The sequence below is a fragment of the Podarcis vaucheri genome (assembly GCF_965113315.1).
Source record: "Podarcis vaucheri genome assembly, chromosome: 4".
Lineage (NCBI taxonomy): Eukaryota > Metazoa > Chordata > Lepidosauria > Squamata > Lacertidae > Podarcis > Podarcis vaucheri.
Window position 1 is genome coordinate 81,155,011 of NC_138762.1, and position 15,271 is coordinate 81,170,281.

At 43.8% G+C, this 15,271-nt stretch overlaps 1 protein-coding gene and 1 long non-coding RNA gene across 3 annotated transcripts in view; one reads left to right on the forward strand and one right to left on the reverse strand.

Annotated features, from left to right (window-relative positions):
* SH3RF3 (SH3 domain containing ring finger 3) overlaps positions 1-15,271 on the forward strand; it is a 209,667-nt gene that overhangs the window by 136,862 nt on the left and 57,534 nt on the right. For both annotated transcript variants that reach the window (XM_082218590.1, XM_082218589.1), the window contains exon 3: positions 6,810-6,905. In XM_082218590.1, coding sequence (XP_082074716.1) covers positions 6,810-6,905 — 96 coding nt within the window. The remainder of the gene's footprint in view (positions 1-6,809; positions 6,906-15,271) is intronic.
* Positions 28-9,214, reverse strand: LOC309530257. Its single transcript, XR_014218733.1, has 2 exons — positions 9,076-9,214; positions 28-734 (listed from the first exon to the last, which is right to left on the reverse strand). It is a non-coding gene; the product is annotated as an uncharacterized lncRNA (long non-coding RNA).

The window sequence follows — 15,271 nt, forward strand, 5'->3', positions numbered from 1 at the left end:
TATGGTAGCCATAATGGAAATGGCATATTTTCATAAACACGTTCCTGCATTTTACTTTCCTGGAGTAACTTTTTGACATTAGTTGACGAACGACTTGCTGCTGTTTCCACCGGTGCGTTACAGCTGTCCTACTCCTTTGTGTATATGTGGTGTCATTTTCAAATACAAGGTTTTCCCCTCCAAGTAAGCATTTATAATGGCTTCCTCATCCATCTTTGATCGTGTTGCCATCCTCCTTTACCAGTTGCTGCTTTGTTTTGCCTCGGGGACTTTGATTGCTTCTCCACAGCATTTCTTTTATTATTATTCCTACAGCTTCTTTCCTACTATGCACCCTGTCACCCTAGTAACTGTGTTTTTGTCTCCTGTCTTCTCTGACAGCCGGATAATCTATTTCTCATCTCGGGACTTCACTCTGTCTTTATTTCATCAGGCTTTTCTATGCTAATTGTAGCTGTCACCTTGCTGATGAAGCTCTTCCTGTTTAGATGGATTTCAGATCCCACACACTGCTGAAGTCAGTTAGCTCAGCTCCTCTGTGAATGGCGCAAGCTCTGTGTTGTTACTGATATGGTTCTGTCAATCAGAGGAATTTTAGGCTTCACATTTTCATTTTGATGTGGCTGGGAAAGAGAGGGGGCCTTATATGCATCCTGGAGACCCTGGGCTGGATTTCAATCTCATTTCCATTAATGACTCTGCAGTGAAGTCTGTAGGGTTGCATGTGTCAAGCCCTGCATAAATAAGAACAGTATGAGGAGTGTTTGGCCTTCTGTTAAATCACAATCTGATTCACTTAAAGCGTTGTGTGGGATATTTAGAAGTGACTACATTCATGAATGCATTCCAGGGTCCAGTCTTTGAAATTCACTAGCGAAACATATTACTATAAAATAATGTGGTGTGTTGTTGCAACTATTTCTTTTACAGTGGGATTCAGGTCAGCCCTTCCAATCCAGAAACTCAGAAGCTGCCTCCTAGCCACTGCAGCTCCAGATTTTCTTTCCCATCCCCATTTGCCATGTTTCTATGTTGTGCCCCACAACATAGAAAAACTACAAAGCAAAGCTACAGGGAACCAGGCAGAGGGCCTTCTTGGTAGTGGCGCCCGCCCTGTGGAACACCCTCCCATCAGATGTCAAAGAGATAAACAACTACCTGACATTTAGAAGACATCTGAAGGCAGCCCTGTTCAGGGAAATTTTTAATGTGTGACATTTTAATGTATTTTTAATCTTTGTTGGAAGCCGCCCAGAGTGGCTGGGGAGACCCAGCCAGATGGGCGGGGTACAGATAATAAATTTTATTATTATTATTATTATTATTATTATTATTATTATTATTATTCCAGTAATTAATCAAATAGTAATCTGTTGACCTTTGAATTAAAAATGCTTCCTAGCTCTCGTTATCAGCTTTTGTTTTCAAAAATCCTGCTCCTTCAGGTCACCTCTGAACCTCTGAGCATATGTAGTCTCCTTCCTCATTTCTCCTCCCCCCCCCCAAAAAAAAAAAACAACGGATTGAGGAAGAGATGGCTTGGGACATCATAGCAGGCAATTGCTCAAATTGAAGATCTGGAGCTTGTATTCCTCTGTGGCATAGCTGGTTTGTCTGTATAGCAGCAATTGGGGAAATATTGTAAAAACAAGCATAAGCACCATGCAAAATGCACCTCTCACGTGACTCTCCATATGTTGTCTGACCATCCCTAGCTGTTGACTTTGCTGCCTAGGGCTGTCAAATGATAACTGGAAAACCACAAGTACCCCATTCCTTTCCTATACATTGATTCCCATAAAGAGATATTTCCCAGGCCTTTCTGAGCTTTTAAGGTAAAGGTGAAGGGACCCCTGACCATTAGGTCCAGTCGTAACCGATTCTGGGGTTGCAGCACTCACCTCGCTTTATTGGCCGAGGGAGCCGGCGTACAGCTTCCGGGTCATGTGGCCAGCATGACTAAGCTGCTTCTGGCGAACCAGAGCAGCGCACGGAAACGCTGTTTACCTTCCCGCCGGAGCGGTACCTATTGATCTACTTGCACTTTGATGTGCTTTCGAACTGCTAGGTTGGCAGGAGCAGGGACCGAGCAACGGGAGCTCACCCCGTCGCAGGGATTCAAACCACCGACCTTCTGATCGGCAAGTCCTAGGCTCTGTGGTTTAACCCACAGTGCCACCCGCGTTTCTGAGCTTTTTTGTTGTTTAGTTGTTTAGTTGTGTCCGACTCTTCGTGATACCATGGACCAGAGCACGCCAGGCACTTCTGTCTTCCACTGCCTCCTGCAGTTTGGTCAGGCTCATGTTTGTAGCTTCGAGAACACTGTCCAACCATCTCGTCCTCTGTCGTCCCCTTCTCCTTGTGCCCTCCATCTTTCCCAACATCAGGGTCTTTTCCAGGGAGTCTTCTCTTCTCATGAGGTGGCCAAATTATTAGAGCCTCAGCTTCAGGACCTGTCCTTCCAGTGAGCACTCAGGGCTGATTTCCTGAAGAATGGGTGCGTTTGATCTTCTTGCAGTCCATGGGACTCTCAAGAGTCTCCTCCAGCACCATAATTCAAAAGCATCAATTCTTCAGCGATCAGCCTTCTTGATAGTCCAGCTCTCACTTCCATACATCACTACTGGGAAAACCATGGCTTTAACTATACAGACCTTTGTTGGCAAGGTGATGTCTCTGCTTTTTAAGATGCAAAAAAGATTATTTTTTTTAAGATGAGCTTTTAGCTGGTAACAAATGGCATGGCCAGGCATGCACTCCTAACACTGATTTCTCATTCACAGTTCAGAGCATTACTCAACAATTAAAGTTAGAACTAACTCACTTAATATAATATATAGGAGGCCTGTTGTGCAAGTGATCAATTTTAGAGCTGGGAGAAAGGGGAGTGAATGACCATGCGTAGTATTCAACTATTATTATGCTGAATGCCACCCTGAATCCCCACTTTATCAAGCTAGAATTATTTTTCTATTGGTAATAACTGTGCACAATGAGAATACCAGCATTATATCCTTAGCAATCAATCCTGAAAAGAGTGTTTTCTTTTTGTATGGCTATAAATGGGCGCAAGCATTTATTACCAGCTGGCAAATATTGACAACAGTGACAGCAGAACACTGCATGCTGTGATGCCATTCTGCCGTCATTCAAATTTTTCCATTAATCGTTTTGGTTGTGCTTTCTCAATAAAATGATCTTAATTCATGCCATGCCATGTGGTATATCTGGGTTTGAGACATAATTTCATTTATTCCCCCACCCAACAAAGAGATGATCCCACCTTTTCTTTTGTAAATCAATCTTGATTGAAATTATGGATCTTCAGCATAGCTTCTGGCAGTAGTTATAAAATGGAATTGCTCATCTTAACAATACCTTTGGGAGGAGAGTGTCAGACAGTGACTAATTCTGAAGCCTTTTGGCTACAATAAACAGAAGAAAGAACATAAAGTGTCACTGCAAAACAATGGAAGGTGCGTTTGAAATAACAAGTTTCCCATCTTTCGCTGTATGGAAATCAATATGCTGTGTGGGTTAGCAAGTAGTGAAGAAAAGATGCACTTCATTAGGTCTGTAGACTAAACACAGGTAAACATGTGGATTTTTCTGCAGTGGAAGGATGAGGTCTTCGGGTGGGTTGTATCTTACACTCACTCCACTAGGCAGACTACATGCAAATAGGGACTCTTTTTCTCCCCCAGTGTTCCCAACCCTTTGTTGTTATGTTTCTCCCTTTAGATGGGAACCTGAGGGATTCCCCAGCCTTGTGCTTTTCCTTCAAGACATCTCTTTTGTTCACCAATTAGCAGGGTTCGGGGAGGAGGCAGGTTTGTGTTTCTTTGGAGCCTGCACCATCTAGGACTCAAGGGAGCCTGAAAGACTTGCCCGCATTGGTTCCTCACTGTTGCATGGGATTGGAAGCCACCCACCGAGGCACAGCTCCCAAAGGTTCCCTTCTCTCTGGAACTGGTTAAAATATGTGCTTTCAGTCTTCCTCTGTAACTTTCCTAGTAGCCTCTCTGAACTCTCTATCCTGCCACTCACATTGCCCAAATCCCATGCCACTTATATCTCAACACAGGTTCACCCTGTTGCATCAAGGTCTGTCATGGAGCTTGCCAGATCCGCAGTGCCCTTCTCTCTTCTTACTTGGCAACAGTAATTCCCTTGTCTCTCTCCCTCTCTGTATAACTACTATATAACCAGAAGAAGAAGAAGAGTTTGGATTTGATATCCCGCTTTATCACAACCCAAAGGAGTCTCAAAGCAGCTAACATTCTCCTTTCCCTTCCTCCCCCACAACAAACACTGTGAGGTGAGTGAGGCTGAGAGACTTCAGAGAAGTGTGACTAGCCCAAGGTCACCCAGCAGCTGCATGTGGAGGAGCTGGGAAGCGAACCCAGTTCCCCAGATTACAAATCTACCGCTCTTAACCACTACACCACACTGGCTCTACCGGCAATACTAAAATAGCTATTGGTCCAATCTACCCTCTGCCTGCACAGTACTGATATTTCCTTCTACTGACCATGCATCCTTGTTAGACTTCCATATTTTGTGGTCATTTGTTATTTTCATGTGTCGCCTGAATGTAATTCCATCTCATATCAGTGTAACTCTTCCTCTGATGTGCCATGACTCTGAGCTGAAGATATTATAAGGTACATTGATTGGATACATGTCTACACTTACATGTCTACACTCCGTTGTGTGTATACGTGACCAACGACGCATGTTAACAAATAGACATATTCTTCATGAATTTGTCTAATCTTTTTTAAAAGTAAAAATGAACATAAAGAGCCAGCCAGGATGGACAGAAATCAACCCATGGCTTGCTATAAATTCTGGAAACCTGTGGAAACTGATCACAGTCAGGGATGGGTTGGGTGTGTGCTGTAATTCCACAACAAACACAAAATGTGGCATTGGGAAAGAGTTCTGGCTTCCCAAGAATCTTCGTCTTTCTTTGTTAGTTTGACTTTTCTAGCACTTGGAACAGCTATAAATATGTGCTTGAAATTTTGTGGGCAACCCCTGCTGTGATCTCAGAAGCTAGACAGAAGGCTGAGAAAGATTCCCAGTGGTTAGGGTGGTACTGCCCTACGTTCAGTGCTCTATGTCCCTGTCTGTGAGTAGCAGAACCAGAACAGATTGTGCCAAATCATCACATTTGCAAAATAAGGGGATGTTGCAAAGTTAAAGTGGGAGGGGTCAGGATTGTGCTGAATTTTCTAGGAAGGAGTTTGGTAAAAACCTGTGCTTTTCTTTGGAATGCTCCACAGTATCAAATATGGATTGACAGATGCAGATTTTTAGTTTCTGTGAGTGTGAATTGCACATAGCTCAGAGACCCATAAATCAATAATTTGCATGTTACTTTATTAGTGGGGAAGTACAGAGACAAATGTTCTCACATCTGCTGTTTGCACATATAATGTGACATTCAAATCTGCTCTCAGTCAGAAAAGGACATGGAGTGATCCATAGAATTTCTCAATGTGATGCTCAAATCAATCTTACAACCCTGGCAACAGCTGTGCTTTTCTCCAGTGAGTGTCATCCCACTGACTTCTCTCCAGGCATATATGCAAATTCTGCAGCTGCAGTGGAAGTAGGATTTGGGCAGGTACAGCTTAGTCGGTGGCCTTTGAAGGGGTGGGAGGGAAATAAACCAGGAAATGTGTCTCCCTTTTTCAATATATTCAGTCATCGGAGTACAGTCTTCTGAAAGACTTCATGAACTAAGCAAATGTAACAAGTGGGAAGAGAGTTTGCGTCAACCCTTTGAACCAATATATTCTTATAGATTTCAGTTTTCTATTTCCTGAGCTGCCGGCTGCTTACGCATCATGCATTTAAAGCACATGACTTTCCCCCAAGGAATCCTGGGATCCAGTATGTTACGGGTGATGGAAATCATAGCTTTATGAGGGCTAAACTACAGTTCCAGGATTCTGGTGGGTGGGGAGCTATGTTATTGAAGTGTGTGGAGTGTATGCAGCCACAAATTCGTTTTTATCTTGGGAAACAAGTAATAACAGGGATATTTGGATATAGATTACTTATATAGTGTAATTCTTTTACACTTTCAAGTAGTTGGAAAGTCTTAGCTCTACTAGAAACTACTATTGGTGCAGGATCAAGTTACAGCGCTCATATATAACCTGGCATATGGTTCCTTTCATAGGTGCCAACTCTATGGGGCCCTGGTCCCTTCAGGGGGGGGGCAATAATTTATGCAAGTTTGTACTTTCCTCCCTCCTTCCCTCCCTTTTCTGCAATGGCTCCCCGTTTGTGAAATGCTCTCAGCAGGGAGGTTCGCCTAGCCCCTTCATTATACAGTGATACCTCGGGTTACATACGCTTCAGGTTACATACGCTTCAGGTTACACACTCCACTAAGCCAGAAATGGTGCTTTAGGTTAAGAACTTGGCTTCAGGATGAGAACAGAAATCGTGCGGCAGTGGGAGGCCCCATTAGCTAAAGTGGTGCTTCAGATTAAGAACAGTTTCAGGTTAAGAACAGACCTCCAGAACGAATTAAGTACTTAACCCGAGGTACCACTGTAATTCTAATAATTGGTCTATGGTCTTCCCATTGCATTAACAGTTGGAAAAGTAGACTGAAAAGTATAACTAACCATGACTTCCCTTTATGGAAGACCTGGTTGCTGCTTGGAGAGCTTTCTTCTGTTTTGCTTTGTGGGTGATTTTTAGGGCACATTCTCCCCCCCCCCCCGAAAACAAAGTGTGAAAATCTGCCTATTTGTATATTATGTTGTGATCTCTGTCATTTTTTTTAGGATGAAATCTTGACTGTCATCAGGAGAGTAGATGATAATTGGGCGGAAGGAATGCTGGGAGATAAGATTGGAATATTTCCTATCCTCTATGTAGAGGTAAGATCAGATTGTCATGTGGTTGATTACTGAGAAACAAAGCTGTTTACTGTAATATTGGCGTTTCTAAAAGAAAAAAAAAGTGAAATGCAAAGCCCTTAGGGTGTTTTTTGGAGGGGGGGCAAAGCATCGAATTATAATGAAGCTCAGATATCGATCCTCTGCTGAAAAAAGAAAATATTGCTCAGTGTAACTGAAATCCATGCAGCCAGTATGCTCATGAAAATTGTCAGAGGCTTTTCTGTTTATAGTATTTATAGCTTAATCTCAGTTGATACATGTGGGAAATGGGAGACTACAATCACAGCAAAAACTTCAGTTACAGATAGGTAGCCGTGTTGGTCTGCCATAGTCAAAATAAAAAAATTCCTTCCTGTAGCACCTTAAAGACCAACTAAGTTAGTTCTTGGTATAAGCTTTCGTGTGCATGCACACTTCTTCAGATACACAAGAAGCTTATACCAAGAACTAACTTAGTTCGTCTTTAAGGTGCTACAGGAAGGATTTTTTTTAGCAAAAACTTCGTTTGATTTGCAGCCACTGTAGAATGCCCCCAAATTAACCCATTTCCTTCCATTTGCACGAGTCTCTCACATACTGTTAAATCATCTCCTGGACCAACTGGTGGCTTCTGTGCAATACTGGAATTCTTGCTAGCCAAGCTAGTCCTCTAATTTTATGGGTTATTAGAAATGCTGTTGCCTAGGAACAGTTTGCTTACATATCAGGAACACAAGTGGCTCAGTTGCAACAACTGCATGGCCCAGTTGCAGTTTATCGATGGTACAGGAGCCTGTGGCAACCCATTGTCACACAACTGGGGCTTCTTCTTGGCTTGGTAATGTATGCAACTAGTGATGACATGGTTTGGCCAAGTTATGTGATTGATACCCAGAAAGATGCATTCCTGTGATGTGTAAGGAATATTGACTATAACAAATTAGGCTTCTTGATGGGGGTTTCATATTATAATATGATATTGCAAACAAGTCGTTGGCAACCATTTATTTTTTTTACTTACCAGATTTTAACGGTAAAGTAAAGGTAAAGGGACCCCTGACCATTAGGTCCAGTCATGACCGACTCTGGGATTGTGGCTCTCATCTCGCTTTACTGGCCAAGGGAGCCAGCGTACAGCTTCCGGGTCATGTGGCCAGCATGACTAAGCCGCTTCTGGCGAACCAGAGCAGCGCACGGAAACGCCGTTTACCTTCCTGCCGGAGCATTACCTATTTATCTACTTGCACTTTGACGTGCTTTCGAACTGCTAGGTTGGCAGGAGCAGGGACTGAGCAACGGGAGCTCACCCCGTCGCGGGGATTCGAACCGCCGACCGTCTAATTGGCAAGTCCTAGGCTCTGTGGTTTAACCAACAGCGCCACCCGTGTCCCTAGTCAGTAGATTATGATACTCTTAATCTCAGGTCCATGTTGGGTGAAAGATTACTGCATTGCAGGACATTGGACTAGTCAACCCTTGGAATCCCTTCCAACTCTACAATTCTATGAAAAAGCATATTTCAGTACAAAAGGATTCTATGACCACTCTGTTATGGGCCTGTTTCTGACTTGCACCACTACTACCATTTCTGATTTATGCTGGTTGTACCAAAATGAGGGTCATGTCCATAATGGGCCAAAGTAACCTGACATCCCCCATAAATAAGGCTTTCCCAGTGTCACAGACCTCTCCAAAAAGTCAGGAAGGAGAGAGAAAAGTAATTTACCAGCTGCATGATTATTAACTGCAGGAGCAGCCAATCTTAAGTAAAGCACTGCGGATATAAATTCCTCAACTGACAAGAGGTATAATTTTAAAATAAGGATTTAGTAACTGCTGTTGAAACATCAACTGCTTATGGAAGCTTAATGGCTGGTGATGTTCCCTTCTCCTGATGTTAGATGCAGGCAGATTATCTGATTAAATGATACACAGTGGGATTCCCTTAGCTGCTGCGTTTATATTCATTCAGTGCACCAGGACTAAACTTATTACTAGTGTAAAACAATCTTGAGAGGAATTTGCAGTCAAAAACATTCTGGGAACTGAAGGCATAAGGTCTGCTACCCATCTTAACTCATTTTGACACTGACTAATGCAATCATGATCATAAGGCCTCCGTCTCTAGTGGTACTTTTAGCATTTTGAAGCAAGATGTGTACAGACTCACATCTGGGAAATAGAGAGATTATTTTCAGGGCACATTTTCCTCCAGATTCTTATCCTCAGCCCTCCTGTACTGTCAGCCTCTCTTTCCTGAAGAGATATCCTGAGACAAAGAAGAAAAGATAACAGAGTTTGTCACTTTCTTATAGCACCCACAGGCCATGCCTGACCACAATAACTAGGGGACGCCCGCAACCCTCAGGTAAAAGCTTTCCATTCTTTCTGAAATCTTCCCACCTGCCCGGACTACATGCCAGCTAGTCAAATTAGAGTAACACCACTACAACAAACATTGCCCAACAGTGTGGAGTAGGCAAAAAAGAGACCTGGAGTCAATTAGGGTCTCCCCCTCCCACAAAAAAATCCCACTCAGCCCCTGGAAAACAGACAACTAGGCTGTAGGCCCACACTACGAAAGGGTGGGTGCTGAATAAAGAAGAGGGAAGCATGTGGGGCAGAACAAGCTTAAATAGCCTGTAACCACCTCTTCCCATTGGGTGAAATCACTCTCAGGTCATCATGTCTTTCCCTAGGGAGATACCCCTTCCCCTCTTCTTCCTGGGGAGGAGAGGTGTGGCAAATTTGCCTCCCACTAAATGGGGCGAATGGCATTCTGACTGCTGTAGAGCTTGGCACCCACAACTGAAATTCTGACAGAATAACGCTATAAATAAAAAAGTAGAACATGTATCGTTGGGCTCCGTTAGGGAGCCTTTAACAGAACTAGATTGTCTTCCTTGTCAGCAACTCACAGCCGAGGAAGAGACAGGATGTGGTTTGATGTGGAGTTATGAGGTGAAGGGATTAAAACGTCTACGCAAGGATTCCAGCCCTACCATGACTCCAAACTGTCAAATTTGGAATTAAATGTGTCTTTTTAATACTCTGCATTCAGAGCATGTAGCATTCCTGATAACGGTTATGAACATGGAAGATTCCCTCCCACCCGCAAGGGTTTTTTTGGCTCAGATACAATACAAGTGTTAACGTTTTCTATCCAAATACTTTAGTTGCTGGGGAGAGAAGAATTCCCAGTCCACTAGCCAGAGATTAATACTTATTGTTGCTGCATGCATCATTTGTTTTCATTTTGCAAGCTCATGATGACATGCTGTTCTAAGCACACCCTATTCTAATACACAGCATTCCTTTTAACCTTCGCAAATCTTGGAAACAAATAACGCTTGCTGGCAAGTAATAAAGATACTGTTTAAACTCTGCTGGTAAATAAGTGTTCCTTGAGTGTTGCAAAAAGGGGTGGGAATGCAGGAAAGGGGGGAATAATGGTTCAGTTAGACTCTCTACAAGTATTCAAGGGTGCATTAATCACTGGCAAGATGGGAGCAATCCTCTACACAAGAAATTGGTGGAAAGCATGGGTTTATAATAGAGCTGAACTTACACTAGGTTTTTCCCAGGTCACACGACTGAGCTGAACAGGGTTAGGATCCACCTTAAGTCCACCTGACCAATCCCACCCCTGCCACCTCCCCAGAGCACCCCTTTGGGGGTACTTACACCATCCTCAGCACAGTTAACTGAGCCCCAGCTTTGCCAGCATGAGCAAATTACACTGGTGTATCTTTGGATAAGGGACGCGGGTGGCGCTGTGGGTTAAACCACAGAGCCTAGGGCTTGCCGATCAGAAGGTCGGCGGTTCGAATCCCCGCAACGGGGTGAGCTCCTGTTGCTCGGTCCCTGCTCCTGCCAATCTAGCAGTTCGAAAGCACAAAGTGCAAGTAGATAAATAGGTACCACTCCGGCAGGAAGGTAAACGGCGTTTCCGTGCGCTGCTCTGGTTCTCCAGAAGCGGCTTAGTTATGCTGGCCATATGACCCGGAAAAACTGTCAGCGGACAAACACTGGCTCCCTCAGCCAATAAAGCGAGATGAGTGCTGCAACTCCAGAGTCGGTCACGACTGGACCTAATGGTCAGGGGTCCCTTTACCTTTATCTTTGGCTTAGCCATGATAAGTAATCTTCAGCTGAGTCGGACTTGGGGACTTAATTCTGGCTCAGCCAGGGATCTGCTACATCCTAAACTGCATCCTAAACTTGCTATAAGATGTCCCCTAACATCTGAATAGTTAGATGTTTACAAACTTATCTCCCTCTTTATGAGCTTTGGTATATTTTAGCAGGCCGTTATAGCAGAAGGGATACATGCACCTCGAATATGGAGTGGATAGGCCTAAACTTTCATGCTTTGGGTGAGCAAAAAAAAGAAGTCTGTTTTAATCTGTTGCTACAGGAAATTAAGCACACTTAAGCCCATTGATTTACACTTGAATGCAACCTATATGCTTGTGTGAACAGCCATTAGATACTTAGAAGTCTGCATAGGGTAAATCTTTTTCGAAATCACAGCAGGGAGTGTGGGAGACAGTCTTCCAAGGTGGATGAACCATTTCTAGAAAAAAATGTGCTCTGTGTTCGCTGGTCCCTGCCCAGACATAAATTAGCAACTGCACAACAATACAGTGATCAATGTTGAGAGCTATTGTGTAGCACTTAATTTTTCATAACAATTTTTTGCTGTTTGTAGAACCTCCATGGGAGTCTCATTTGTCCAAATAGCTGGCAAGAAAGGGAGAGACCAATTTTTAAAAAAACGTTCAGGATTATATATATGCGAATAAAACAGATGCAGTATTCTCTTAGGGATACCGTGAAGTGGATACACAGTGAATCTGGAGTTTTGTTTAATCAGTCACCTGGTAGTGGGGATACATTCTAAATATTCTTCCCGGTGCAGAGATCAACATAGCTTGGCTTCTCCCTTCATTAAGGGAGCAGAACCATATTTGTGAAGGAATGTGGATTGCATTTTCTTCCTCTCTTGAAATTATGAGGGAGGCTGTTGCTGCTGGGAGAGCTCTTGTGTATTCATCAGTGCTCCAGTGGACATTACTTCTTAAAAATAATCACTGGACAGGTCCAGAATAATTTATAGATTTAATAAAAAGCATTTAAGCTGTTGGCACACGAGATGCAGGGTTTCTTGTACAAAAAGAATCCTTCATCTATGAAACAGTTTATAAAAGAGGACAAGCACAATTCATAGACCATATCAGCTTACAAAATCTTTTTTCTTTTAATCTTGTACATACAAGAGTCGTACTTTTTCAGAATTGCATTTTGTTGTTTAGTCGTTTAGTCGTGTCCGACTCTTCGTGACCCCATGGACCAGAGCACGCCAGGCACTCCTGTCTTCCACTGCCTCCCGCAGTTTGGTCAAACTCACATTAGTAGCTTCGAGAGCACTGTCCAACCATATCGTCCTCTGTCGTCCCCTTCTCTTGTGCCCTCAATCTTTCCCAACATCAGGGTCTTTTCCAGGGAGTCTTCTCTTCTCATGAGGTAGCCAAAGTATTGGAGCCTCAGCTTCAGGATCTGTCCTTCCAGTGAGCACTCAGGGCTGATTTCCTTAAGAATGGATCGGTTTGATCTTCTTGCAGCACCATAATTCAAAAGCATCAATTCTTTGGCGATCAGCCTTCTTTATGGTCCAGCTCTCACTACATTAGCTCTATTCATTATCTGTTAAATGCATGCAAGTGCTGTTTCTAATAGCTAGGATCTTTCATTTTCTACCAGCAACTATAATAATAACAATACAGTAATAATACAGTAATAAAGATTTCCCCACTTTCACAACCACATACTTCGTCTTGCCTAATCAGTTTCACTAAAGGCGTGTGATTGGGCTCTATAGAACAAAACAAATGTTGGGACTTAAAGTGTTAGCCTTGGCTGTGTGAGTTAATCAGCCTGATATAATCCACCTGCTTAAGCCTTGATTCCCCCAGTCTACCTGAGAAGATCAGTGTGTGAAGAGGCTAAGCTGGTAGCCTCAGCTTAGCTGCATGGGTCCAACAAGCCACTCTTGAGTTCCTATACCAATAATTTAGGAACTTCCACCACTGTAACTAAGCCAAGTTTTGCTGCCTGTGCAACTTTTCTGACTGATATATGGAAAATCATATGATTATATGAAACTGACCTTTGAAGAGTTTGGTAAGTTATAAAAAAATGGTTTACTTACAAACATGTGTCTTCTCCTATGCTGGGGGAAGAGGGGAGATTTGGAACTCACAGGGGCATATTTAAAGGTGTATTTACCATGCTTTATTTTGTGGTTTTGGACGCGGGTGGCGCTGTGGGTTAAAGCCTCAGCGCCTAGGGCTTGCCGATCGAAAGGTCGGCAGTTCGAATCCCCGCGGCGGGGTGCGCTCCCTTCGTTCGGTCCCAGCGCCTGCCAACCTAGCAGTTCGAAAGCACCCCCGGGTGCAAGTAGATAAATAGGTACCGCTTACCAGCGGGAAGGTAAACGGCGTTCCGTGTGCTGCGCTGGCTCGCCAGATGCAGCTTTGTCACGCTGGCCACGTGACCCGGAAGTGTCTTCGGACAGCGCTGGCCCCCGGCCAATAGATGTGAGATGGGCGCACAAACCCCAGAGTCTGTCAAGACTGGCCCGTTCGGGCAGGGGTACCTTTACCTTTACCTATTTTGTGGTTTTAAATCTCTGCTGGGGTTTTCTCACCAAAGAGTACTTGCCCCAAACTAGGTATTCTCCTATCTATATATCTATATCTATATCTATATCTATATCTATATCTATGCGCATCAGGTTATGTACACATTGCTGTTTACTCTGACTCGACTGCGCTCTCACTGCTGGTCTTTGAAGCTATATACCCATGACATTGGCCACAATCCATCTCTATCGGGTAGTTGCTTGCGAAAGACTGCTGTTTGATGTGTTTCCCTCAAACCACCTTCCTCCTCATTTGAAAACATAAGGCACATTCACACCACAGTTAAGCTGAGATGCATGCAAAAGAAACAGACGCTGCATGTGCACAGGTGATAGCGCAGGCAACAGCTTCATGAATAGGAGCTGGGGGTTGTTGGTATGGCAGAACCAAACAGGCAACGTGTATCAAGTGAATATATGGCCGCTCCCTCTCTGGTGTGTTCAGCAGTGGGCCCATGCGACTTGGAACGCAACTTCCTTGAGTTTTAAACCACGAATGTGTTCATATTTTCTTTCTTTTAGGGTGAAATAGCCCTGTTTTGCTATAATGGAAAGGAAAGGAAAACCAATTCAAGGAAAGCAGTAATTAAAGTCTTTACCCCCCCCCAACTTTTCTGGGGAGCCAAAGCTGGCTTTCTAATAGACCATTCATCAATGATCCCTCTGTTGTGTTGAACAGGAAGCAATAAATCAGGCAGAACCTATAAACAGGATGCTTTTACTTCACATTGCAGGGGATCTTTGCCGAACAAATGAGTAAACATAGGAGTGTAGCCATTAGGTAGAGCAGTGCTGGATAACAAAACACTTTAATTAAAGGTAAAGGTACCCCTGCCCGAACGGGCCAGTCTTGACAGACTGTGGGGTTTGTGCGCCCATCTCACATCTATTGGCCGGGGGCCAGCGCTGTCCAGGGACACTTCCGGGTCACGTGGCCAGCGTGACATCGCTGCTCTGGCGAGCCAGAGCCGCACACGGAACGCCGTTTACCTTCCCGCTGGTAAGCGGTACCTATTTATCTACTTGCCCCCGGGGGTGCTTTCGAACTGCTAGGTGGGCAGGCGCTGGGACCGAGCAGCGGGAGCGCACCCCGCCGGGGGGATTCGAACCGCCGACCTTTCGATCGGCAAGCAGAGCCTCCACAGCACTAAAATGCTGTAGTTTGGAAGTAAGCCTAGTTTCGTGTTCTTTTGCCCTACGCTTCTTTGAAAAATGTTTTTGATTTGTTATTTATGTTCAATTATTTATCGTTATATTTATTTAGGATTCCTATGATTAGCTACATGGACCTCTGCCTTTTCAGTATACATCTAGTCATGCTCATAAATAGTGAAATGAAAGAAATGCTCAGCTCGGGGTAATGCTTTCCTAATTGGTTGTTAGTAAAAAGTTGATTATGGAGGTTTATAAAAAGGGACTGTGAAATGTTACACACCTCCCACTTGCTGAGCAGGGAGAAAAATGAAGGATAGCATTTCTGCATTTTGTTTCCTTTGGATCAGGGGTGGCCAACTTGCAAGAGGCTGCAATCTACTCACAGAATTAAAAACTGGCAGTGATCTATCCCCGTTTTTTAAGGGTTCAGGTCAAAGTTGTTGAGCTTTTTAGGGAGGGAGAAAGCCCCATTTTTAGGGGGTTTGGGGCATAAGTTGATTAGCTTTTG